Source organism: Saimiri boliviensis, chromosome 21 (genome assembly GCF_048565385.1).
Source record: "Saimiri boliviensis isolate mSaiBol1 chromosome 21, mSaiBol1.pri, whole genome shotgun sequence".
NCBI lineage: Eukaryota > Metazoa > Chordata > Mammalia > Primates > Cebidae > Saimiri > Saimiri boliviensis.
The window spans coordinates 33,819,792-33,846,680 of NC_133469.1; the positions used below are offsets into that span (position 1 = coordinate 33,819,792).

The 26,889-nt window shown below is 52.5% G+C and overlaps 2 protein-coding genes across 6 annotated transcripts in view; one reads left to right on the forward strand and one right to left on the reverse strand.

Moving 5' to 3' along the window:
- The window catches only part of SFI1 (SFI1 centrin binding protein), a 112,423-nt gene extending 90,605 nt beyond the window's left edge, over window positions 1-21,818 (forward strand). Inside the window, 18 exon segments of the mRNA XM_074391025.1 lie at window positions 4,736-4,817; window positions 5,130-5,308; window positions 6,377-6,452; window positions 6,936-7,031; window positions 7,504-7,580; window positions 8,975-9,077; window positions 10,808-10,904; window positions 14,442-14,602; window positions 15,048-15,122; window positions 16,941-17,015; window positions 17,152-17,328; window positions 17,405-17,658; window positions 18,548-18,619; window positions 18,806-19,037; window positions 20,412-20,544; window positions 20,667-20,745; window positions 21,462-21,573; window positions 21,651-21,818. Coding sequence (XP_074247126.1) covers window positions 4,736-4,817; window positions 5,130-5,308; window positions 6,377-6,452; window positions 6,936-7,031; window positions 7,504-7,580; window positions 8,975-9,077; window positions 10,808-10,904; window positions 14,442-14,602; window positions 15,048-15,122; window positions 16,941-17,015; window positions 17,152-17,328; window positions 17,405-17,658; window positions 18,548-18,619; window positions 18,806-19,037; window positions 20,412-20,544; window positions 20,667-20,745; window positions 21,462-21,573; window positions 21,651-21,755 — 2,185 coding nt within the window. The 3' untranslated portion in view covers window positions 21,756-21,818.
- A 10-nt stretch (window positions 21,819-21,828) lies between these two features.
- The window catches only part of PISD (phosphatidylserine decarboxylase), a 34,710-nt gene continuing 29,649 nt past the window's right edge, over window positions 21,829-26,889 (reverse strand). For all 5 annotated transcript variants that reach the window (XM_003938413.4, XM_074391032.1, XM_074391031.1 and 2 more), the window contains 5 exons: window positions 25,266-25,502; window positions 24,947-25,085; window positions 24,611-24,757; window positions 24,161-24,321; window positions 21,829-23,455 (listed from right to left, as the gene is read on the reverse strand). In XM_003938413.4, the coding sequence (XP_003938462.1) occupies window positions 23,231-23,455; window positions 24,161-24,321; window positions 24,611-24,757; window positions 24,947-25,085; window positions 25,266-25,502 (909 nt within the window). In that variant the 3' untranslated portion in view covers window positions 21,829-23,230. The remainder of the gene's footprint in view (window positions 23,456-24,160; window positions 24,322-24,610; window positions 24,758-24,946; window positions 25,086-25,265; window positions 25,503-26,889) is intronic.

Sequence of the window (26,889 nt, forward strand, 5' to 3'; positions counted from 1 at the left end):
TCTTTTTGGTGACCTTGTAGGAGGGTGAAATTTTTATCAGAAGATAAGACTGACATACAAGAAACAACAGAGAAAGAATTCAAGAGAATAGATCCATGTGTCCTCAGTCATGTCAGCCACAAGTTCTTCCAGAGCTCAGAGCTATTGCCAAGGGAGGCTGAGCATGGAAAAAACTGGGAAAGGCTTCCTGTGAGTGCGAGGGTGAGGGTGGTGGCTGGAGTGGGCAAGAGAGGGAAGGCCAGACTGAAGGTTGAGCTGACTCCATAGACAGGTAATCTACAGGTATTTGAGCAGGTGCATGGAACTACTGTAAGTGACAGTTTTGGAGATGACCTTAGGTTCAGTGTACTTTATCTTAGGACGAAGAGGTGAGATGGAGGGAAGTTGCATTGGGGGAAGTTGCCTGTGATCTTAAATCTGGAGGATTTCAGGCCAGGTGCAAAGGCTCATGCCTGTAATCCCAGCAGTTTGGGAGGCCGAGGTGAATGGGTCATTGGAGGTCAGGAGTTTGAGACCAGCGTGGCCAACATGGTAAAACTCCATCTCTGCTAAAAATACAAAAATTAGCTGGGTATGGTGACGCCTGCTTGTAATCCCAGCTATTCTGGAGGCTGAGGCACAAGAATCACTTGAACCCAGGTGGCAGAGATTACAGTGAGCTGAGATAGCACCATTGCACTCCAACCTTGGATGACAGAGTGAAACTCCATCTCAAAATAAATAAATAAAAATCCGGAGGACTTTGAATGCTAGTTCAAGATTAGCCAGAACTCTGAGTTCCTCAGCACAAAGTCCAGGGAGATGATTTTAGGTGGTGGCCACAAGGAATAGAGGGTGATAAGAGAACACATCTTGTCTCTTCTGGCTTCTGCAGGCAGAGCAGTTTTGCCTATACCTAGTCCTGTATTGTAGGCTAGTATAAGATTCATTCAAAAAATGGATTGCTGGGCATGATGGCTCATGCCTGTAATCCCGAGGTGGGTGGATCACCTGAGGTCAGGAGTTCAAGACCAGCCTGGCCATCGTGGTGAAACCCCATCTTAAAAAAAAAAAAAAAAGTGGCTTCAGCCTGGATGTGGTGGCTCACACCTGTAATTCAGTACTTTGGGAGGCCAAGGCAGACAGATCACCTGAGGTCAGAAGTTCGAGACCAGCCTGAGCAATATGGCAAAACCCCATCTCTAAAAATACAAAAATTGAGGCCGGGCACTGTGGCTCACTCCTGTAATCCCAGCTCTTTGGGAAGCCAAGGCGGGTGGATCACGAGGTCAAGAGATCGAGACCATCCTGGTCAACATGGTGAAACCCCATCTCTACTAAAAATACAAAAAATTAGCTGGGCATGGTGGCGCGTGCCTGTAATCCCAGCTACTCAGGAGGCTGAGGCAGGAGAATTGCCTGAACCCAGGAGGCGGAGGTTGCGGTGAGCCGAGATCGCGCCATTGCACTCAGCCTCGGTAATAAGAGCAAAACTCCGTCTCCAAAAAAAAAAAAAAACTAAAATTGGCTAGGCATGGTGGCATATATCCCAGCTATTTGGGAGGCTGAGGCAGGAGAATCGCTTGAACCCAGGAGGTGGAGGTTGCAGTGAGCCAAGATCGCACCACGGCACTCCAGCCTGGGCGACAAAGCAAGATTCCATCTCAGAAAAAAAAAAAAAGTGACTTCAGTACTTAAAATACACACACAGTACCTCTTTGTTGTGCTAATAAGTAGCCATGCTTGGTTCTGTTTCTTTTTTGTATTCTACATTATGTGAGAACCAAAAATTAAAAGTACCTTCAAAATAGCCAAGAGGAGTCTTTAAAGGATTTTTGCTAGGGGAGTTTTGGGTGATTATTTAGAGCTATCTGTCACTCTAGAGAAGAAGGGCGAAGGGTGAGTTGGAGACAGGGTATAGCCAGGAGGCTTGCAGGGTGGTGTAGGCCTGATCTAGATTTTGTCCTGTTTCAGTTTGGTTGGACCTTTTTAGAAAACTTGGGTTTTCAGATTCCTGTTTTCCTTGTTCATGAGCAAAATGATTGAGAGTCTGGCTTAGAAGCTGGACAGGCCTGAGTTCAGACCTATGCCCTGCCATCTGCCAGCTCTGTGACCCTGGACAAGTCAGTCTGTCTCTCTGAGCCTCAGTCTCCTTGAATGTAAAATTGAGATGATTTGGTCATAGTCTCTAACTCATATGGTTGTCATGAAGATGAAATGGGATAATATATGTAAAACACAAGCCAAGGGCCTAGCACAGAATATTAACTATCCCTCAGTCCCTGGAATTGATCTGTGAGTCTCATGACATGTACATATTCAGAGGATTGGTACGGAGTTTAGCAAATTAAAGTTCCAACTAAATATGTATCTTCAATATTCTTAGGGTTTTAAAAAATGTTTTAGTAATATAGGCAGATTTTATGATGGGATGTCATGAATTATGACTAAAAATAATTTTATAACTCTCCAGTGTAAGGTACTAAGAATGAGACAGAATTGGTTTGTCATTAATTTGAGATAAAGTGTACATATATACAGTGAAACGAATAGATGTTAAAGTTTGATGAGTTTTCATAATTTATGCTCCTGTATAATCAACATTCCAATCAAGATGTAGAACATTTCTGTCACCCCAGAAAGTTCCTTCATGTCCCCTCCAGTCAATCTCTACCCTGTATAGGTAAACAATGTTCTGATTTCAGTCATTGTAGGCTAATTTTGCATGTGTTTTCTTTTTTCTTTTTATTTATTTTTTGAGACGGAGTCTTGCTCTATCGCCAGGCTGGAGTACAGTGGCGCAATCTCGGCTCACTGCAACCTCCACCTCCTGGGTTCCAGCGATTCTTCCGCCTCAGCCTCTTGAGTAGCTGGGATTATAGGTGCCCACCACCATGCCCAACTGATTTTTTGTATTTTTAGTAGAGATGGGGTTTTCACCATGTTGACCAGGCTGGTCTTGAACTCCTGACCTCAGGTGATCCACCCACCTTGGCCTCCCAAAGTGCTAGGATTACAGGTGTGAGCCACCACACCTGGCCGAATATACCAAATATGTATATTTTCCAGCCCTGCACCCCCCCTTTTTTTTTTTTAATGAACAGAAGTGTTTGATTTCTGTTGGATTGATACAGTGCAATTTATCCTTTTTTTATGGTTAGTGATTTTAGGGTCCTTTCTAAGAAATATTTGCTACTCCAGGATCGCAAAAGATATTTTCCTATATTTTATCTGGAAACTTTATAGTTTTAACACTTGCATTTAAGTCAATGATCATGTTGAATTTTTTTTCTACATATGGTATGACGTAGGAGTCAAGGTTTATTTTTTTCTATATGTTTATGAGGTTTTTCCAGCACCATTTGTTGAAAAAACTTTTTATTCTCTCATTGAATTGCTTAGTTCATTTATATTTATCGTAATTACTGATATGGTTGGGCTCATGTCTACATCTGTTTTTTGTTTCTCTCTTCCTTTTTTTCCTGCTTTTTAAATTTATTTTGTTTGTTTTGTTTTGTTTTTAAAGACGGGGTTTCACCATGTTGGTCAGGCTGGTCTTGAACTCCCGACCTCAGGTGGTCCACCCGCCTTGGCCTCCAAAGTGCTTGGATTACAGGCGTGAGCCACCACACCCGGCCTCCTTTCTACTTTTCTAATTCACCTGGAACACTTGTTTAAAACGCTGTTTCCTGAGACCCCCCTCCGACTTGCTCAGTCAGCCTTAGGGGTCTTGCATTTGTTTTTCAACAGTTCCTCAAAGGATTGGTGTAGAAGCAACTTGGCTGGTCAGTATGCCTGGAAAAGGCTCTCATGAACAATCCTTAATCAGTGGTTTTTTGTTGCTGTTGTTGTTGTTTGAGACGGAGTTTCACTCTTGTTACCCAGGCTGGAGTGCAATGGCGCGATCTCGGCTCACCGCAACCTCCGCCTCCTGGGTTCAGGCAATTCTGCCTCAGCCTCCTGAGTAGCTGGGATTACAGGCACACGCCACCATGCCCAGCTAATTTTTTTGTATTTTTAGTAGAGACGGGGTTTCACCATGTTGACCAGGATGGTCTCGATCTCTTGACCTCGTGATCCACCCGCCTCGGCCTCCCAAAGTGCTGGGATTACAGGCTTGAGCCACCACATCCAGCCTTCAGTGGTTTTTTTTTTTTTAAGTCAATGTGGAATTAATGAAGACCTGGAGTCTCAGGGTCAGAGTCTTTTTTGTATGGTGTGAATGCTTGGTTGATATCAGAAAAAACTTGGAAAATGTTGGCCTTTTAAAAGTTATGTTTTTTGGCTGTCTGCTTTTCTTCCCTTTTTCGTTGTGTTGCTTTCTCCCTCATCTCAGCTTATTCACCTCTTTTCTTTTTTTCAGTGACAGAGTCTCACTCTGTTGCCCAGGCTGGAGTGGAGTCGCATGATGATAGCTCATCACAGCCTCAAACTCCTGGGCTCAGGCAATCCTCCCACCTCGGTTTCCCAGGTAGTTGGGACTACAGGCACACACTACCACAACCAGCAATTTAAATTTTTTTGTAGAGAGCCTTGTTATGTTGCCCAGGTTGGTCTTGAACTCCTAATTTCCAGCAATCCTCCTGCTTTGACCTCCCAAAGTATTAGGATTACAGGCATCGGCCACCACCTAACTCACCTCTTACACAATAGCATGGTATAAAAGGAAAAATCCAATTATTTGGAACTTGTAGTTCTGTTTGGGTTAATTTCTGTTTTTGTTTTAAGTGCTTTACATTTTTCCTTGTTTTTTTAGGGAGAAAGTAGAGAAGCAAGTATTTTCTATCTGGTGGCAGAAGATGTTACAGCATCGAGAAAACCGCTTGGCAGAGAGAATGGTAAATGGCTGTCCCTGTGGAGATTCCTGGAGCGGCAGGACCTGATTCTAGCCATTGCACTCACGATCTCTCCTCCTCAGGAAGTCGCTCGGCCTCACTGGAGAGCTTCTGCCTGTGACTCATGAGGCCAGGCAGGCTCTGGGGCATCTGTCCTTTCTCAGTGGAGCTTGTGGACAGCTCCTGGGATGGACCACTTCCTGATGTCCATTCCTTTTGCCTTGGTCATTATTTGTGGCCTATAAATTCTTTCCTGGCTTCTGTGCCTCTCTCCTACTTGACTTATTCTGTTCTCTCCTTCCTGTCCTGCCTCAGGCCATCCTTCACGCAGAGCGACAGCTTCTGCATAGGTCCTGGTTCACGTGGCACCAGCAGGCAGCAGCACGTCACCAGGAGCAGGAGTGGCAAACAGTGGCCCGTGCCCACCACCGCCGCAGGCAGCTCAGGAAAGCTTTCTGCTTCTGGAGGGAAAGTGCCCAAGGGCTCAGAACAGAGTGAGTGGTCGGTTCTGCCTGGAAAGCCTTTCCACTCCAGGCCAGCTCTGATTATAGTAGCAGCACCATCAGCTCCCAGTGCGTGTCTGGAGGATTACATTACCCCAGACTCTGGTTGTAAGTTCTAGAAATTCAACCTAGAAGAGTCTAAGTAAAACTAGGTTGGAACAGCAGGATCTTGGGGTACCTCATGGAGCTTGCAGCCTCAGGAATTTGGCTGGATACGGAAGTGCTCTGTGGATCTGGGAGGTTCTGTTCATTGGCCACAGCCTGCTTACATTAGGGGCCCATTTGAAGTGACCATAGCCAGCTTGGGAGGCTGAGACAGGTGGATCACTTGAGCTCATGAGTTCAAGACCAACCTCACCAACATGATAAAACCCTGGCCCTATTAAAAATACAAAAATTATCCAGGCGTGGTGGCGCAAGGCTGTAATCCCAGTTACTCAGGAGGCTGAGGCATGAAAGTTGCTTGAACCCAGGAGTTGGAGGTTGCAATGAGCTGAGATCACACCACTGCACTCCAGCCTGGGCAACAGAGCAAGACTCTGCCTCAAACAAACAAAAGTGGCCATAGCCAGGAAATAAACTGATGGGCCCATGTTGTGATAGCTGACTGCTGCAGATGCAGGATAGGGACCAGCAGCTGGCCAGTAGGTGGGCTGTAGCAGTTTTTAACCACATCATGTAGTTAGAGAGAGGAAGGTAGGCAGTCCATGTGTCCACTGCAGAGACTGTCCTGCTTTGGGGCCTTTCAGTATTCACTATGTGTTCTGAGGATTTCACTCCTTGTCAAACTCTGGCCACATTTAACCACCACCTCAGGCGAGAGCTTCACACCTGCACATGTGAGCTTCAGTGGCACTTGAAGCCCTGTGAAGTTGTAGGCCAAATGCGATGAGATGTGCTTTTTTCTGAGAGCGCAAGTTCTTTGGCAGCTCTTCAGAGAGGGTCTTGGCTTCCCCAAAAACTTAACCAGGTAGGGGCCACGGACTGTGAGGAGGAGCCCACAGAGGGTGCCCTTGCTGGATGGGGGCAGCAGCATTGAGCTCTGCCATCTCTCCATAGGAGGACGGGCTGGGTGCAGGCAGCAGAATTCAACGCAGCCCAGCTCCTGCATTGGGCCTGGAGCCAGTGGAGGGAGGTAAGGCGTTGGTGCAGGTGTCACCCAGGTATGGCTTTTGAACATGTGGGCTGTGTGTCAGCAGGGCTCACAGCCGACATGTGGGCCAAACCACCTACCTCTGAGCTGAAGGAAGAGAACAGGCAGCAGATGAAGTGTTAACTCAGTTTTATGAGACGATTGGCTCAAAATGTTGTGTTCTTTCAGATACTAGGCTGTTCTTATTTGAACTTACTGTATCTAAAATTCCTGATCTAACTATTTACAGGAATCCTGCTGAGAGTAAAAAATGTTTAAACTCACATTAATTGAGCATTTACCACAGATCAAGCGCTTGCCTCCCCCAGTCCTCACAGAACCCTGAGACCTGCACATTCATAGATGAGGCCAGAGGGGTTAAGTAATTTACACTCACACAGATGAAGTGTAAAATGGAGGCAAAGCAGGAAGCCACCCCCAGCTGGGCCCCCAGCCCACAGTAGCTGCTTGCTTCTCTGTCTGCAGTGCCTGGCCCTGCGGGGAGCGGAGCGGCAGAAGCTGAGGCAAGCGGAGCTGCATCACCAGCGCACGGTGCTGCTCAGAGCGCTGCAGGCGTGGGTGGTAGGAGCTGCTGCTTCCCTCCTGAGCTCCTTGCTGTGGGGACAGGGGAGGTTTCTGGAGATTTTGTTTCCCTTCCTTGTTCTTCCTGTCCCTCCCACAACAGAGTGACATGACAAACCTGAAACCAAACAAGTACCTTAGCGAGGCCTGGGGCCTTAGGCCTTAGGTTCTTCGATTCTTGCTTGGCCAAGTGGAAACAAGTGCTGTTGGTGGGCCCCAGCCTTGAGGGGAAAGCAGCTCCTTGTCCAGGAGTCCTGTGGTTTGACTTAGGAAGTGAGAGCCTGTGGGATAGTCTTCTCCCTGTTGTCTGGGAGGGTCTGTTGGCCCTGGGACTAAAGGCTGTTGGCCTCTCCCTGCCCTTTTTGAGTGCTCTGGGCATGGCAGCCTTGTGCTGGAGGCACCTCTGAGGCCTGCCTAAACAGGGAGAAGTGTGGACCCATGGGCAGCCTCCAGTCCCCCTTGTCCCCCACAGACTTACCAGGGCAGGGTGCAGAGCATCCTACAGGAGGTGGCAGCCAAGGAGAGCCAGCACAACAGGCAGCTGCTGCGGTGAGTCTCCCAGGCGCCTCCCGGGCTCTGGCCGGGGAATGAGGGACACACTCCAAACCCCAGCCTTTTAGGGGGTCCTGCTGAGGGCCAGGGGATGATCCCAGGTCCCTAGTACCTAATACTATGGTCTTGGCTTTTCCACTTCACTCATGGGTTCGCCTTCATTTGTCTTAAGCCCCTGCTGTGTACAGGGCAGGCCTTGGAAAGCAGCTGTCGCCTGCATGCCTTGAAGACCACTTGTCTTGCTCTTCTTAACACTTTTTCCTCCCTGCTTCACACCTGCAAGATTCAGGGGTTTGCAAAGCTTGGCAAGATTCAGCTTTGCAAGAGATTCACCTTGTCATCTCTTCCACTCCAGAGGCTGCAGTGGCTCCCTTTCCTGTCAATTTCTAGGCAATCCCCTCCCACTTGCTCTGCAGGCCTGTCACTGACTTCAGAGTCACTTCTAGGCCCTGTCGGACCATCTCCACCACTCACTCCTGTAGAGGGCGCTTATGCAGCTTCCTCCACTTTTTCTAAGCCAAACTCTAACGTCACTCCTTCCCAGTAGTCTTCCCACATGCCCCTCTTTCATTTCCTTCCGTTGTATTTGTTCAGCACATGAGAATTCAGGTGGCCTATGGGCAGTGGATTTTTAAACGCCTCCATCCTTAGCTGGGCACAGTGGCTCACACCTGTAATCCCAGCACTTTGGAAGGCTGTTTTGAGTCCAGGAGTTTCAGACCAGCCTGGGCAATGTAGCAAGACCTTGTCTGTACTAAATATAAAAACATTAGCCAGGCATTGTCATGTATGTGTGTGGTTCCAGGTACTTGGGAGGTTTAGGTGGGAGGGTCACTTGAGCCTTGAAGGGGCTGCAGTGAGCCATGATCAAGCCAGTGCACTCCATCCTGGGCGATGGAGTGAGATCCTGTCTCTAAAAAGTAAAGAAATAAAGTAAATGCCTCCATCCCTCATATGGGATCCCATAGAGCACCCATCCCGCTCTTCAGACAGAGTAGGATCAGCAAGAGGAACTCCCCAAGCTAACTCAGCAGCAAGCTGAGGCATAGACAACCTTCCTTGGGGTTCCCTGCCTCTCCACACTTCTCTTATCACAGTGTGAGTCACCTGTGTTGCCACTGCCTGATTACGCCCTGTTATCCCCACAGCACCTGGAGTTTGGTCTCCAGCAGTGCTGGGTCCCTCATGCACTCTTGGTGCCCAGCCCAGAGCAGCTGCTCAGTAGCCATTTGTTGGACATAGATATGCATGTAAACATGGGGGTTTGTCAAACATTCTTAAGCAAGAGTCCCTGACTCAGGAGCAGAGGGAGAAGGGGAATGATTCACAGAAGCCTCCCTTCTCTCTCCATCCTGGTGTCATCTGCCCTCCCCGCACCCGTGCACCTGCAGGGGGGCGTTACATCGCTGGAAAGAGAACACCATGGCCCGCATGAATGAAGCCAAAAAAACCTTTCAAGCAAGTACTCATTACAGAAGGACCATATGTTCCAAGGTGAGGTATAAGGAGGCAAGCTGGTCACCCAGGACAGTTGGGGACTGTGTTCTGGTGAGGGCGTGGGGGGTGGTACCAGAGATTTAAACTGAATAAGGAACCTAGAAAATGGGTAACTTTCCTCCAGCACATACACAAACATCCATGTGGGCAGATATTTAGTTTTTTACTGAATTATAAACCAATATGCATTAAAATAGAAATATAACACATCATAAGTGAAGTGGTTCTTACCAGAACCCAGAAACAGTATTTGCCTTTTTTTTTTTGAGACAGAATCTCTGTCACCCAGCCTAGAGTGCAGTAGTATGATCTCAGCTAACTGCAGCCTCCATCTCCTAGGTTCACGCAATTCTCTTGCCTCAACCTCCCAAGTAGCTGGGACTGCAGGCATGTGGTACCACGTCCACTAATTTTTGTATTTGTAGTAGAGATGGGATTTCACGATGTTGGCTAGGCTGATCTTGAACTCCTAACCTCACCACCTGCCTTGGCCTCCCAAAGTGCTGGGGTTACAGGCACTTTGAATCTAAGAGGCAGAGGTTGCAGTGAACCAAGATCGCACCACTGCATGCCAGCCTGGACAACAGAGCAAGACTATCTCAAAAAAAAAAAAAAAAAAAAAAAAAAGGAAAAGAAAACTCCAAAGCCAGCTTGTACCTCCCTTCCTCTGGAAGGACAGCACAGGAATCTTTGCTTGGCTTCAGAGCTTGAAGAGGAGGCCTTTTTAGTGGGAATAGAGTTCATGACAGTTTGCAGGCAGACACCAGGCATCCCCTGGGCAAGTATTTTGTTACCGTGATTTTGTAGGCATCACTCATACAAAAGAGTGGATACAATGTATGTGTGTTCCATTTAATAGATAATAATAGAGGCCATGTATGGTGGCTCATCCCTTTAATCTCAGCACTTTAGGAGGCCAAGGCGGGTGGATCACTTGAAGTCAGGAGTTTGAGACCAGCCTGGCCAACATGGTGAAACCCCATCTCTACTAAAAATACAAAGATTAGCCGGATGTGTTGGTGCATGCCTGTAAGCCCAGTTACTCAGAAGTCTGAGGCGGGAGAATTGCTTGAACCTGGGAGGTGGAGGTTGCAATGAGCCGATATCATGCCACTGCACTCTAGCCTGGGTGACAGAGCAAGACTCTGTCTCAAAAAAAAAAAAAAGGTTTTATGGCCAAGGCGTGGTGGCTCATGCTTGTAATCCCAACACTTTTGGAGGCTGAGGCAGGCAGATCACGAGGTCAGGAGTTTGAGACCAGCCTGTCTTACATGGTGAAACCCCATTTCTACTAAAAACAAAAATTAGCTGAGTGTGGTGGCACCTGCCTGTAGTCCTAGCTACTTGGAAGGCTGAGGTAGGAGAATCGTTTGAGCCCAGGAGGCAGAGGTTGCAGTGAGCCAAGATCACGCCACTGCACTCCAGCCTGGACAACAGAGTGAGACTCCCATCTCAAAAAAAAAAAAAATTACACACACACACACACATAAATGAATGAAGACCCATGTGATTACTTCGGTACTTTATGGCTTCCCGTGAGGGGCTGGGGCCCTATCCTACTGCTCTGCTCAGTGGTCTGCATGGATGGCAGGTGCTTCTTGCACTATGTGTGAGAAACAAATGGCAACAGCTTGGCCTCGCCTCTCCAGGAGGCACCATCACAGACCTGGGGTGGCCCCAGAAGCCAGGAGGTGTAGTGACTTGCTGTACTTCTTGCCTGTCTGTAGGTCCTGGTCCAGTGGCGGGAGACTGCGTCAGTGCAGATATATTACCGACAGCAGGAGGGCCGTGCCATCCGGGAGGCCCGGAAGGTGCTGGATAGGGGTAAGTGGGGCCCCCAGAAGCAAGTCGTGGTGAGGAATGTGAAGACAGTGCTGTTGTGGCCCTTCCTTGCCTCTCCCAACTTGTTTGTTGTTGGTCATGGCTTTCCTGGACGTGTGGACCCATTGCTCCAGTCTTTGCCCCATCTTGACATGTCATTCCCATCCTGTGTTTCTGGGTCCCTTAGAAGGACTGTGGTCATATTGGATGAAGGGTCCACTCTACTCAAGTCCACTCTACTCGAGTATGACACCATCCTAACCAATTACGTCTGCAGCAAGCCTAGTGCCGGATAAAATCATGATGTGAGGTTCCAGGAAGGGCATGAATACAGCAGGTCTGGAGGGGGCACTGTTCAGTCCATCTTAGAAATCTGTTCCCAACTGATTGCCAACCAATTTATGTTAAAATGAAAGGCTAGAGCTTGAGGTCTACAGAGAACTAAAAGAAGCTGGACTGGAGTTCAGGGTGGGTGGGGAGGGGGTTGTTTTGATGGGAAGTCCTTGCTGCTTGTCAGGTCAGCCCCCACTGTGTTAGGGTCCTGCTTCCTTGTCTAGCTGGGCCCTTGAATGTTTAGGGGCCAGAGACTTTCTAATTCTACCTCAGGAAGTCCCACTGCCTGCTGTAGATACATCTTTGGAAAGATTGCCGGGCACCGTGATGCACACCTGTAGTACCAGCTACTCAGGAGCCTGAGGTGGGAGGATCACTTGAGCCCAGGAGCTCGAGGCTGCAGTGAGCTGTGATCACACCACTGCACTCGAGCCTGGGAGGCAAAATGAGACTCAGTCTCTTTTTTTCTTTTTCTTTTGAGACAGTCTCACTCTGTTGCTCAAGCTGGAGTACAGTGACACAATCTCGGCTCACTGCAACCTCCTCCTCCTCCTGGGTTCAAGCGATTCTCCTGCCTCAGCCTCCCAAGTAGCTGGGACTACAGGTATGCGCCACCATGACCTGCTAATTTTTGTATTTTTAGTATAGCAGGGTTTCACCATGTTGGCCAGGCTGGTCTCGAACTCCTGACCTCAGGTGATTCACCTGCCTCTGCATCCCAAAGTGCTGGGATTACAGGTGTGAGCCACTGTGCCTGGCCGGGAACCCAGTCGCTTTTAAAAAATCTTTGGAAAGGAGCCGGGCGCGGTGGCTCAAGCCTGTAATCCCAGCACTTTGGGAGGCCGAGGCGGGTGCATCGCAAGGTCAACAGATCGAGACCATCCTGGTCAACATGGTGAAACTCCGTCTCTACTAAAAATACAAAAAATTAGCTGGGCATGGTGGCGCGTGCCTGTAATCCCAGCTACTCAGGAGGCTGAGGCAGGAGAATTGCCTGAACCCAGGAGGTGGAGGTTGCGGTGAGCCGAGATCGCGCCATTGCACTCCAGCCTGGGTAACAAGAGCGAAACTCCGTCTCAAAAAAAAAAAAAAAATCTTTGGAAAGATAGTCTAGAACAAGAGTCTTTGCGCCTGCTTGCAGGATGCACAGACTAGTGGCACACCCGTGGGGAGCTGTCTCCTAACACAGCTAGGGGTCCCCTAGTCTCAGAGTGTCAGCAGAATCTGACACTCTGAAGGGAACAGCTCATTTCTAGAATAAATGAAAATATAAACAAAAATGGAAACAATTAGAAATGGTTTAAATTGGTCTACAGAGAAATTGACCAAGTTGTTAGGTTGGTTTAATAGAGTTTGCTCTAGGACAAAACTGAATCAGTTTTGGTTTGCTTGTGACTGTAGCTTGTGTTAATAAGCATGTTTCCATACACATCCTGGGGACAAAACCCTGGGATCAGCCATCCTGCATGGCCTCATTACTGTACCACAAACATGCTGCTGGGTCCTCAAGCTCCTCAGCTCAGAAACCAGCACTGTGTTTCTAGTTCACTAAGACAGAAGTGGAGAGGTTTAGCCAGCCTTGGGTTCTGGAGCTTCTGCATCTGACCCTTTGGACACCTTCCCTGCAGCCTTGAGCTGCAACTGCAAACTGGCTTCTGGTCAGTTTGGGTTGGCTGCCTTAAGTGCAGGTGCCCACTCCTGGCTGTGGTGGAAGTTAGAGGTGATGGATTTGAGTGCAGCCCGAAGCTGCTGCTCTCTGAAGGACTTTCCTTAGAAGGAGGTGGTGGCAGGCTTGGATTGCCACATCCATTACAGATGGTACGAGGAACTTGGGAGACTGGGCATCGAGATGGGGTACACGGGATGGACTTGGTGGCTCATGCCTGTATCCCAGTGCTTTGGGAGGCCGAGGCAGGCAGATCATGACATGAGGTCAGGAGATTGAGACCATCCTGGCCAACATGGTGAAACTCCGTCTCTTCTAAAAATACAAAAAAAAAAAAAAAAAAATTAGCGGGGCGTGGTGGCACGTGCCTGTAATCCCTACTATTTGGGAGGCTGAGGCATGAGAATCACTTGAACCCAAGAGGTGGAGGTTGCCGTGAGCCGAGATTGTGCCACTGCACTCCAGCCTTGTGACAGAGTGAGACTCCATCTCAAAAAAAAAAAAAGGAAGACAGCATATACATAGTAGCTATACAATAAATACCTGGGAAACAGTTGCCTGGCTTATTTTAAGGCCTTGGTGTCTCAGGCACACCTTGGCAGGCCAAGGGTGGGGTTGGATGCTGGGAGGAGGGACCAGGGGGAGGATTCACAAGACTCATTATGCAGGGTGCTGAAGGTGCAGGCTGGGGGTCATAACCTGGCTCTGTGTGACCTCCAGCAGGGCCCCCTTTGTGAGTCTCAATGTCTCCATCTGTAAAATGGGGATAACAGAGCCTACCTCTTGGGGTTGTTGTGGAGATAAGTGAGATGACAGGTAGATACACACTTAGGGCAGAGCCCGGGCATCAGCAGGCAGCACGAATGTGGGTGCCTCCTACTTTTGTGACCTGCTATCTTCCCTGCCTGCTCCAGTGGGTCCTGGAGGGCTCCTCATCTTGGCATCTGTGCCCTGCTCTCAATCCTGTTCTGTTGTCTCACAAAGAAAGTTCTCTCAGGGCCCAAGAAAGATTCATCAAAGGGAGAATCTGGTGACACAAAAGCAAAAAACACAAAAGGCCCATGCTGCAGAGCCCAGGGAGTCAGAGGACATGGCTTGGGCTGCGCTGACAGCTCTGACTGGCCGTGATTTCCATCCTGGCACAACGGGCTGCTGTCTCCTTCAAGCTGCAGTTCAAGTGGGGCTCCTCCTCCTCCCTCAGATGGAGGGTCTTCTTCCACATGCCCAGAAGCATTTTGCACATGACTGAGGAGGCCCCTGGTACTCCTGGAGGCTGTGAACAGGCTTGTGGCTCTGGGAGGGCCCTTGGGAAGCACAGCACTAAACACATCTGCTTCCACTCCCCAGGGGTTCACTGTCGGCAAAGGTGGCCAGAGCTGTCCCTAGAGAGGGGCCATGGAACACGTGGTGGTTTTACCGTGTGGGCTGGACACCCAAATTCTATCCCCACATAGCCACCTCTGCTGTCTGTACCTTCACCATTACGTAGTCACTGGTGAAAATCCCACAAAACGGCAAACTCTGGCTTGGATCTGCCTTAGGCTGTCTCCGGACCTGGTTTCAGCGCTGGCGGAACTGCAACCGGAGGTCAGCCCAGCAGAGACTGCAGCTGGAGAGGGCAGCCCAGCACCACCACCGGCAGCTGCTGCTGGAGGGGCTGGCCCGATGGAAGACACACCATCTGGAGTGTGTCAGGAAGAGGGTGAGGCCAACGGTGGCAGCTCTCCAAGATCCCCCTGCCTGGCAAGTGGTGTCCAGGCCAGAGACCATTTCTCAGGAAGGGTCTCTCCAGGCAGCCGGTATGAGTGGTGGGTGGTTTGGGATCCTGTAGGACAAGGCTACAGGAGGCATTCTGGGCATTTAGTGGAGGCTGGAGGGTTGTCAGCCCCAGAATCCATTATCTCCCAGGGAAGATGGCTTAGCGGAAAAACCTGGTTCCTGCTGACCCTTGGCTTATCAGTGCTGGGGGACCTATAGCGTCCTCCAGGGACTCCCTGGCTATGCAGGAGACCCCTGGCACCATCCAGCAGCCCTGGCAATGGGAGGAAATTCAGCTGGGCTGGAAGGCTCACCCTGAGGCTGGGTTAGGTCAGGACCCACCCCAGGCCGTCTAGGCTAGTCACACTCTCTGCACTCGCTCTCCCCAGCTCCTGCACAGGCAGAGCACCCAACTGTTGGCACAGAGACTCAGCCGGACCTGCTTCCGCCAGTGGAGACAACAGGTGGGAGCCCCTCCATACTCCCTTCTCCTTCCTCTGGCTTGTGAGGCCCGGGCAGTGAGTGACCTTCTAGTCACTCTAGCCCACACCTCTAGTACAGTGTTTTGACTGTCACCCTCCCCAGGGCTACCTCCTCTACCACCTTCCAGTCATTTCCTGGCACCATCAGCTTCCTTCCATCTGTAGCCTGCATAAGACCAGTTACTCCAAGGCCTGGTTTCTCTACACTGTTGTATTAAAAAATACGTCAGTGGGCGAGGCGTGGTGACTCACACCTATAATCCCAGGACTTTGGGAGGCCAAGGCAGGAGGACCTCTTGAGCCCAGGAGTTCAAGACTAGCCAGGGCAACATAGTAAGACCCTATCTGTACAAAAACAAAATAAAAATTAGCTGGGTGTAGGTAGTGTGCACCTGTGGTCCCAGCTATTTTGAGAGGCCGAGACGGGAGGATCGCTGGAGCCCAGGAGGTCGAGGTTGCAATGAGCTGTGATCATGCCACTGCACTCCCGCCTAGATGAGAATGAGATTCCATCTTAAAGAAAAAAGAAATCAGGCCGGGCACAGTGGCTTTCGCCTGTAATCCCAGCACTTTGGGAGGCTGAGGTGGGTGGATCACCTGAGGTCAGGAGTTTGAGACCAACCTGGCTAACATGGCAAAACCCCGTCTCTACTAAAAATGCAATTAGCTGGGCATGGTGGCATGTGCCTGTAATCCCAGCTACTAGGAGGGCTGAGGCAAGAGGATTGCTTCCAGCCTGGGCGACAGAATGAGACTCCATCTCAAAAAAAAAAAAAAGCCAGGCAAGGTGGCTCACATCTGTAATCCCAGAACTTTGGGAGGCCAAGGCAGGCGGATCACGAAGTCAGGAGTTCAAGACCAGCCCGGCCAACGTGGCAAAACCTTGTCTCTACTAGAAATACAGAAGTTAGCTGGGCATGGTGGCATGTGCCTGTAATCCTAACTACTTGGGAGGCTGAGGCAGGAGAATTCAGCTTGAACTGGGACCCAGGAGGCGGAGGTTACAGTGAGCTGAGATCACACCACTGCATTCGAACCTGAGCTACAGAGTGAGACTCCATCTCAAAAAAAAAAAAAAAGCATAATATCTAAAAATTAATATGAAATGTGTTTTAAGGCTTTGCTGGGATCTTGATAAAAAGCCAAGAGGGATCATGCAGAGCAGCACCTCACATCCCCAGCTCCCTCTTCCCGCCCTATTGTCCCGTTCCCACCCTCTGAGGGGGACCTCAGCCCGCTGCCTCAACGCATCCTCCTGCAGGAGCTTTTTGCCACTTTCTTTTTTTTTTTTTTTTTTTTTTGAGACGGAGTTTCGCTCTTGTTACCCAGGCTGGAGTGCAATGGCGCGATCTCGGCTCACTGCAACCTCCGCCTCCTGGGTTCAAGCAATTCTCCTGCCTCAGCCTCCTGAGTAGCTGGGATTACAGGCACGTGCCACCATGCCCAGCTAATTTTTTGTATCTTTAGTAGAGACGGTGTTTCACCATGTTGACCAGGATGGTCTTGATCTCTCGACCTTGTGATCCACCCGCCTCGGCCTCCCAAAGTGCTGGGATTACAGGCGTGAGCCACCGCGCCCGGCCCGCCACCTTCTTTCTTAAAAGTCCTTCCTTCCTTGGGCCACAGATGGAGTGTGTGTTGAGCACCTCACAGCCAGGCATGGGTCTGGCCCTTCCTAGTGGAGGATGGGGAGCCTTGATTACAGAGGGGGGCGAGAGGGCCGAGCCGGGCAGGGCTCTGTTATCAGCACAGCCTCAGTGAAGGGGCGATGGGGAAATGATCTGGTCTTTCTGGCCCTAGCTGGCAGCCAGGAGGCAGGAGCAGCAGGCGTCAGTGCGGGCCTTGTGGTTCTGGGCCTTCTCACTGCAGGCAAAGGTAATCAGGGCTCTGCATCCTGCCATCCCTACCTCTCCTTCAGGCCTAAGCCCTGCCTTGGGTGGAGGGAGGGCACCTGGTCTGTGAGGGAGCCCTAAGCGGGATACCTGGGCCTCACGTCCTGCCTTCCCTGGAGGTGTGGGCCACATGGCTGGCCTTTGTGCTGGAGAGGAGGAGGAAGAAGGCACGGCTGCAGCAGGCGCTCCAGGCCCACCAGGGGCAGCTCCTCCGGGAGGGTGCCATGCGGCTCCTGCGCTTTGCAGCCGGCATGAAGGCCTCTCGGCAGCAGCTGCAGGCCCAGCAGCAGGTCCAGGTAGGTCCAGGGCCCTACCCGTTCCTGTGAGGAGCAGGCAGGGTGTGGCATGGGCTGACCGGAGGCTGTGTTGCAGGCAGCTCACAGTCTCCACCGTGCTGTCCGCCACTGTGCCACACTCTGGAAACAGAAGGTGTTGGGCTGGGGCAGGGAGCCTCAGCCCCTGGCACCCATCGCATCCAGCAGAAAAGTGACGTTTGAGGGTACCCTTCTAAACTGCATTGCTGCTGGGGCTGGGGATGCCACCCTGGAGACTAAGAGGCCACAGGCTCCTCGGCCTCAGGGAGCTCTGGGCCGCCTGGCTGCTGGGGAGCCCCATGCCCTGGAATTGTGAGTACCCCCATCCTCACCTTGTCTTCCTCGCTTCCACCTTGGGCAGAAGTTTGGATGGCATATCAGGGAGGGAAAATGGGCCCTGACAGGGGGTGGGATGGGCTGCTCATGGTCTTGTCACAGCTGAGCTGCTGGGAAACCAGCAGCTCTTGTCCGGCCAGATCCCGTCCCTCCCACAGCAGGAGGGAGAGAATGGAGTGGGATTTTCAGACCATCTCTCCTCCTGCCCTCTCCCGTTCTGCTGACACGATCTTTTTCGGAGTCATGCACTAGTTGACAAAGGGAACAAGCTCAGCTCCTGCCTGCGCCTGCCAGTCTCTCTTCTGCTCCCTCACAGCCAAGACACTGGTTTTCTTGTCAGAAGCCCCTCATTCTTGTGTGAGCTGGCAGCTGTCCCTCTGCCTACCCCTTCTATGGTCTCAAACCCTAACCTGCCCTGCCCTTTGCTGGTGAAGCTGGTGGCTCCCACAGCAACCAGTGCTGAGAGCCTTGGGTCTCAGGTGGGTGCATGGGGTCTGGGCCCTGGTCCCTGCTCTGCCTCTCACTTTCTGACCTTGATGGGAACCTGAATGTCTCAGGCTGCTCCCCTGTGACATGGACCCTGGCGACCTGTATACCTGCGTCACCAGGTTTGCTGTGCAGGTCAAAAGAGACAGTGTGGGTGAAGCACCCCCTGGCATCAGGTACCTTTTGTCGGAACTGCTGGGAGCTCTCTGGCCCAGGCCCACCCCAGCTTACTTGCTGACCTTGGCCTCGCCTTCTCTGACCTTTAGTTTCCCTATAAAATTGGAAGGGTCTGACTAGGAACTCCCCCATTTCACAGAGACCTCAGACCCCCTGCAGCCCTTGGTGAGCCCAGGGGAATAGAACCCATGTTTCTTCCCAGCAACACTGCCCACTCATCGAGGAAGCAGCCGCGATGCCCACACTTCCTGCTGAAGCCTGTGCAGAGCCAGAGGTCCCTGGGGGGGTGGCACCGTGGGGAGGCAGGGGTAGGTGGTCAGGGGTCCCCAAAGGCAGCTGGCATCTCCATCTGGGACCTGTGTTTTGGCAGCCCTAGGGTGGGTGGCCCCCCTTTTCTTGTTCTTTGGTCCCAGAGGAGGTTCCTGTGGCCTGACCACACTTTTGCCTTCCCTCTGCTCAGGCCTCAGAAGCTGCAGGAACATGGCCTAGGCATGGCTCAGCCAGCAGGTCCCTCCCTGACAAAGCCCTTCCTGGCAGAGGCCCCGACAGCACTGGTCCCACACAGCCCCCTACCTGGGGCCCTGTCCAGTGCCCCTGGCCCAAAGCAGCCCCCGACAGCAAGCACGGGCCTGGAGCTGCTGTCTCCACTTCCTTCTTCCTTCATGCCCCATGGGGCGGCTGCAGCAGCCAAGGTATGTCTTCCACCAGCAGGCCTGGGCACTGGGTTCCCACTCTTTGGTGCTCTTTCTCATACCACAGCTGTACTCGGTTTTTATGGAAGACATTGGCACAGGGAGGCCACTCATCCATTTGACAGGCGTATGTACCCACCATATACCAGGTCCAAGGGTCACAGCAGTGAACAGCCTGTCAAGGGTCCTGCCATCCTGAAGCTTATATTCTAGGCAGAGACAAGCAAAGAAAAACCCCTGCCTGCAGACCAGTAAAGAGGCTGCAGATCACGTAGGGTCCTGCAGGCCACAGTGAGAAGTAGTCTGGGATTGTAGGAAGTCAGGAAAGGGTACTGGCAGTCAGGTTTCTGTGCAGGCTGTGGTCACCATGACCACGTGGTCCAGGGAAGCAATATTGGTGGCCTGTGCTCAGCGGTCACCATAGAGGGGACAGATACTCTCAGAGGCAGACAAGGCAGGACGTGCCCTGAGGGATTTGCTGAGTGAGTGGAAAGAAAGAATGCAGGCTGATTTGGGCTGCTGACTTGAATAACTTGGGGAACAGTGGTTCCTGGAAGGAGGAACTGGGGGGTGGGGACTGGTTTTGGGTGAGGCATCAAGAGTCTGTTTTGAAACCAGGCTCTTGATGTCAAGCTTGAGAGAATGCAAACAGTGAGTCTGACCTGGGGAAGAGGTCAGGGTCGGAGATCAAGAAGAATCCTCAGCACAGCCGCGGCAGTGTCTAGGAGGAGAGTACGGGGGAGGACAGAGGGGTCCATGCTCCAAGCGGGGAGCCTGGGCAGGGACGGCCAGGGAGTGTGAGAGTTCAGTGATGGAGGTGACAGCTGCTGTCAGGCCACCAAAGATGCTGGATCCTGAATGGGGCTGAGGGGACAGGAAGGAGCCAGTTCCTGTGGTGAGTTTGGCCTTGTGAGGCCACTGACCCTGGCTAGAATGGGGTGTGGGTTTGAAAGGGTTTTGACCTCTATCTGGTGATGGAAGGGGCAAGTCTGCTCTCACCAGGAGAGGAGGGCATGGAGGAGGCTGTGGAGCACTGGCCTTCCACTGACCACTGCTCACGTCAAAGGTTATGAGCTCAGAGCAAGGTAGGGCTTGAGGGTTGGGTAAGGCTAGGAACAGCTGCTCAGGCAGCGGAGGCGCGAGGCAGACTGTGACGATAACGGGGTGCTCTTGGGTGCTTGTGAGGCTTTTTCCTATAGTAGCAGGCCCTGTGTGCAGGGGCAGGCTAGACACTGAGCTGGCATGGCCACTGCTTGGAAAGCCCAGCTCCCACAGCTGGGGCCTGGTCTTGTCCACCACTGCAGGGCGGGCAGTGCCCTTTCCTAGCTTCCTCCTAGCTTCCTTGCTAAGCATCCACTCTTCTTTCCTTTGCAGGTGTCAGCACAGCCAGCTACTCCTAGGCATATGCCCCAGGTCCCCCCATTCCTGGCCAGTGTCCCTGACCCCCATCTACTTCTTCCTGGGGACTTCTCAGGCACCAGGGCTGGGCCTGGGCTTTCACCTGCAGGTGTGTACCTGGGACCTGTCAGGGCAGCAAACACTCAGGCCACTCCCGGTCCTGGGACTTGCTGTTTACCCTAGTCTCAGACAAGAAAATGGTCTGAAACCAGCTCACTCCTGTCATCACAGGCTCCCTGGACCTTGAGGCTGAACTTGTGGGGATCCAGCAACAACTACTGCACTACCAGACCACGAAGCAGAACCTCTGGTGAGCCCTGCGAAACGCCTGTGGCCCTGGCACGGGAGCAGGTGTTGCCTGGAAACGTGGGTGGGAGGTTCCATTTCCCCGGCCAGCTGCCAGGGTCCTGTGGGTGGTCTTGGTCTAGCCACAGAGGGGTGTGGGGAGCCCTCTGTGTGTGCTGTCCAGAAGGACCCCGTCTCCACCATGGCCCTCTACCCGGCTTAGTACTGCTTAGGAAGGCCCAGGTCAGCCTCATCTGTGGACAGAGGCCCTCTTCCTAGGGTGGGATGACAAAGTTGAGCAAAACTCTAAAACCCCGATGAGGCCATGCTGTCCCCAACTGTTAACACTGATATTAAAGGTGCAGAGGAGACAGGCCAGCTGCACTCAGTGGTCTGCGGGCCATCAACATGCAGCGGCCTCAGAGTTTCAAGGGCAACAGACTGGTGCCTTCCTCCTTGGCTCCGCACTGGGAAGAGGGACAAGGAGTGTGTTTTCGCCCAGGCCCATCTGAGCTGCTGTCTGCTGGGGAGGGTGGAGGAGGCTAGGAGGGGAAAAAGAACAAGTGTTCGGCCCCCAGGCAGGGGCCTGCAGCTCAGGGGAGGGGCCCTACCAGACCACCTTTCTCTCCACCTGATCCCCACATCAGAATTAGCTGAGGTGCCTCTCCCTGAACCAGAGGGGGCTCCCCTGAGACTGCCAAGAACCCAGCCTGGCACGCAGCGGATATCTTTACCCCTCAGGTCTTGCCAGCGGCAAGCAAGCAGCCTGCGCAGATGGCTGGAGCTGAACAGAGAGGAGCCGGGGCCTGAGGACCAGGAAGCAGAGCAGCAGGTGCAGAAAGATCTGGAAGAGGTGAGGCCCCACGCCACCCCCAGGGACACCCTGGGCTGTGCTCCCTCTCAGCCCTGCCTGTCCCTCCCTGGCCCCAGGTGGAACTGCAGATCCAGCAGCTGGCAGAGGAGCTCCAGGCCCAGCGCCAGCCTATTGGCGCCTGCATTGCTCGAATCCAGGCCCTGCGGCAGGCCCTGGGCTAGCACGTTCACCCCAGGGATGCAGGTGCAGGGCTGTGGGGAGGCCCCAGGCCACCTCCAGCAACAGAGCACAAAGTTATGACTTTTTATTTTTTTATTTCAAAATGTTTTGCAATTAAATGAATTACTGTTCAGAAGTTTCCCACTTTACATACAAAAATACTGTGCTACTGATACAGTTGAAAAAATTCAGTGATGTTTCTCCTGCAGGAGAAGTTCACAGCGTCCTCAGGGTCAGCATAAACTCTTGCTCTGTCCACTGGGACAGGTTTTTCCAGGTACCGACCAACCATCGACCAAGGCTCCTCAGCTTCCAAGACAGACCCTGAATCCGTAGCAGCAACCTTCCCATATTTCACGTAGCGATATGGGAAGGGGGACACAAATTCTTCCCTGTCCCTAGCTGGGCCTACCACCTGCCTGCTCTGTTCACTATGGCGCCATGAGGCAGGTTCAGCGATCGGCCTTGCCTGCTGCAAAGAGGATCTGGCCAGCTCCAGAACGTCACTGATCAGGTCCTGCAAAGGTCTGTTAATCATTAATCAGTGTCCTCTGAAGACACTGGCAGAGTCCAGGGTGATGCATTCAGCCACAAGCACAAAGATTGCTTTTTCTTAAGAGCAGGATGAGGTGAATTTGGGAACAGAAAGCAGTTGTCAAGAAGGCTGTGTGGCTCTGCTGGGGGAGGCAGGGGAAGGGCTTCCACAGTCTGTGCCAAGGAGGCAGCTCACCCTGTGCAGCAGGAGAGTTAAGGCCAAAAAACAAAAGGGGCCAACAGAAAACAGCCCAGGTGATGGGGAGGAGCAGCGAGAAGGGATATTACCTGTCTTTTTTTTTTTTTTTTTGAGATGGAGTTTCGCTTTTGTTACCCAGGCTGGAGTGCAATGGCGCGATCTCGGTTCACCGCAACCTCCGCCTCCTGGGTTCAGGCAATTCTCCTGCCTCAGCCTCCTGAGTAGCTGGGATTACAGGCACGCGCCACCATGCCCAGCTAATTTTTTGTATTTTTAGTAGAGATGGGGTTTCACCATGTTGACCAGGATGGTCTCGATCTCCTGACCCTCGTGATCCACCTGCCTCGGCCTCCCAAAGTGCTGGGATTACAGGCGTGAGCCACTGCGCCCGGCTATTACCAGTCATCTTAAAATGACAAGCCCAACTGAAGGTTCAGTCAGGAATGCAAGGTCTCCCATTTATACAATGTTTAAAAAGCTCTAAATGTGACAGATCATTCCAGCCTGCACTTTTTATTTGTAGGGAAGGGATGGGATACTTTTGAGGGCATGACAGGGCTCTCACCCCGTCTTTTCTATACCTCTGGAACAAGTGGGAGCTGAATCATTCAAGTCCTACCTGGTCAGGCTCCCACCCACCCCAAGGCAGGCCCTCACCTGGATGGCCTCATGGGCCTTCCCCTCTGAAAGACCCTCACTCTGTTTGGAAAAGATCCCTTAGCAGCCGTAACAAGGAAACAGGCTCTAGAGGGAACCCAGGGCCTCCCCAAAGCGGATTTTCTGTCCTGTTTTCAGCTGAAAATTGAAGTCCTTAGGGGCCTCGAAGATCAGCACGATGGTGGAGCCCAGGTTGAACTCACCCAGGTGCTCGCCCTTGCGCATGGGGACGCCCTCTCGGTTGGTGTGTGTCACAAAGCTGAAGTCATTGTAGGAGCCTTTGCTGTGCCTCGGGCTGTTTGTGTGCAGGTCCTGCGGGTGACAGGCTGGGGGTCAGCGGGACCCGGGCTGTGAGGTGCAGTGTTACCCCACGTTTGGAGTCCCTCTGTTGCTTGTCCCCACCACCACCCAACCCAACTCCAAAAGGGAGGTGAGGATGGCATCTTAGGGCCAAGGTGGGCCTGGTCTAGCCAGATCTCACACACAGCTTTGACACCTGCTATGATCTGTCCAGAAAGGACAGGACCCAGTTGGACCCAGTGGTCTCCATGCATGGTGCTAAGAAAGTGGCTCCTGTGGGAGCCAAGGCCATTGGTCACAAACTGACACCCAAAAAGGCTGCCCCCATGGGCATGGTGGGCAGCAGACCTGTGAGTGCTGACCACCTCACATGCTGTAACCAACATAAGCCACCCAGATCTCAACACTCCCTTTTGGTTCCCTCCATGCTCTCATCTTTAACCATGGTTCCTAGCAGAAGCTAGGTGCCAGGCAGGGAGGTAATTCCCTCATCTCTCCCAGCCACCTCCAGCCAGCAGTGCAAAGGAGGAGGGAGGCCTCAGCCACCAACAGGTGGAGCAACCCATTCTCAGACAGCTGCTCAGCAGAGCCAGGCCTGACCAGAGATGTGGCCCCCCTTAGAATTCAGTCCCAAAACATCTAGCTGCACAGCAGACAAGGCAGGTAGACTCAAGAGGTCCAGCCCTTGGGCTTTTGCAGGGCCTGGATTCTGCTTACCCGGTCAAAGTAAATACGAATGGAGCCCACGTTGGTGGCCCCAACAGCCGTCAGTGAGAAGAAGCCATGTTTCCAGTCCCCCGTCAGGACCACCCGCTCATTATGGCAGAAGAGCTCTTTGATCCAGCGAGCCATGCCAGGGTTCACTGACATCAGGGAACCTGCAGAGGCAGGGAATGCTGCTATTCCCTGTCCAGAGCCTGTGTGTCCACTCCAGGGCAGCCAAGACCCAGAGGGACTCATGGCCTATTGCCCCAATGCCATTCCACATGCTGAGCAGGCTGGAGCCCACGGTCCCCTGCCCACAACCAGCCTGCATAAAGCAGTCAGCTCCTGGCCTTGATGACCCTGATATGGAGCCTGGTCCCCTGACACCAAGAAGCTGAGAGCCTCTGTGTGAACCCACGGAGGCAGCCCGCCCCCCAACGCCCATGCTGGCCCTGGGCTGACCTGGGAAGTGGCGCCGGTGGGACACAGTCCAGTCGGTGGGAGAGTGGAAGCAGTGGTAGTCTCCAGGAGCCAGGTAAATGACACAGTGATAGAGCTCATTCCCTTCTCGGGTGACCAGCTGGTTCTTAAAGGAGTCACACGAGGTGGCTGTGGAATGAGAATAAACATGGGGGCCACCAACACAGTGAGCACCCAGCACAGACTCTGAGTGTGGTCTGCACATGGATCTCAGAGAGGCCCCACGTGTGCCAGCCTTGGATCCTTCCCCAGCATCCCCTCCCTCCCGATCCACACAGAGCAGCAGGGCTGCCTGGCTCTGCCTGTGCAGTGACCCACCTGGTGAGAAGGGCAGGTCCTCTGTGCAGGTACGTGGGCCCAGGAACGACTCCAGGGAGTAGGTGACTCCCTTTACCTGCTCTACCTCGCAGTTCTTCACCTGCCCAAAGTTGAGGATCCTTCCATCCGATGGGCTGATCTGGAAGGGGAGGAGGGGCTTGGTGTGAGGGCGAGCAGGAGACAGCCTCCACTTCACCTTGTCATCCTGCCCCTTCCAGATATGCTGGAGATGGGGGCACTATGCTGGGCAGGGGGCGGCCCCAGCTGTGGAGTCAGGAAAAAATCCCATTTCTTGCAGGAGGAAAGGGTCGGGCCTTACCACACTGTGCAGGCCACAGACAGGCCGGGCCTGTGGCTTCAGCTTGCGCCGGAAGAACTCGCTGAGGTTGCGGTAGTGATGCAGGTCCTCCACAGCCGCCTCTTTCATGTTCACCCCGAAGGTCCAGATGTACAGGCTGTAGACAGGCCTACGCAGCCAGTGGGGCAGCTCCACCTGGTTGAGGCGACCCCAGGCCCGTGACAGCAAGCGCGTCGGCACTGACTTGTACAAAGCCACCTGCAGGCCACAGGGCATGGGGCTGAGGTGACCGCACTGCCCCAGCTCCAAAGAGCTCAAGCGCTGTCATTAGCCCACCTCCCACTTCAGTAGAGAATCTGCACCCCACAAAGGCCACCAGGGCCCAGATGCCCCACGCTGCATTTGTGATGTGGCTGTTTATCACTGGGAACCAAACTGCACCTGCCGACTCCTGCCACACAGTGCTGGGTTTACATACAACTCGAGTGGTTTTCATCATTTGATGCAAAAGTGAAATAGCAACTGCCCCAGGTCCAGAGCGAGAGACGGCCAGCAGTCTTACTTTTTAAAGTAGGGGTTGGAAATGGATTTGACCCTAACTACGGTGTGTGACCCTAGCCACAGTGACCCCAGTATCACAGTGTGTGGGGAGGTGATGGGCATCTTGCCAGTCACTGCCCATATCCCAGGCCACTAGAGAAAGGAGGCGGCTCCCAGGTGCGTGGAACAAGTCTACAGCCCAAAGTATGTCCCTCTTGTCTTAACGGGAAGTGAGGACACCCTGAGTACCAACATCAGGGATTTTCAGACATAGACCTGCATTGTCACCGTCACCTGCACCTGAGCTGCAGACACAGGGTCCGCAACCCCTGAAGGTTCAGCCAGCCCTCCGAGGGCCTGGATGAAGCCAGTCGGAGAAGCCTAGCCCTGCTGAGCCCCACCTTGGACCCACAGCTGGCCTTATGTTCAGTGTTCTGCTGTGACTTGAGTCAGGACATAAAGCTGTCTGCATCTGGGGTTCCTCCCAGGAGGCAAAGGGAAGTCATTCCCTCTGTTCTCTCTTCCTCCAGGGAAGCCTGGAGCAGCTGAAGACAGATGATGGCCTGGGGATAGGCAATGGGTCCCACTAGTTGGTCGCAGAGCCCTCTAGCAGGGCCAGGTACCCAGGAAGTGGCAGCCTCTCAAACTTCAGGTGCTGCTGCCACTGTAGAAACTGCCTCTGCCGGGCACGGTGGCTCAAGCCTGTAATCCCAGCACTTTGGGAGGCCGAGGTGGGTGGATCACGAGGTTGAAAGATCGAGACCATCCTGGTCAACATGGTGAAACCCCGTCTCTACTAGAAATACAATAAAACTAGCTGGGCATGGTGGCGCGTGCCTGTAATCCCAGCTACTTAGGAGGCTGAGGCAGGAGAATTGCCTGAGACCAGGAGGCGGAGGTTGCGGTGAGCCAAGATCGTGCCATTGCACTCCAGCCTGGGTAACAAGAGCAAAACTCCGTCTCAGAAAAAAAAAAAAAAAAAAGAAACTGCCTCTAATGGGCAGCTGCTGCTTCTCTAAACACAACCAAGACACCAACTCCCCAAGGTGTAAAAGTGATTTTATTCTACCTTTGAACACCTCTCCAAGGTAAGGAATTAGCAGCT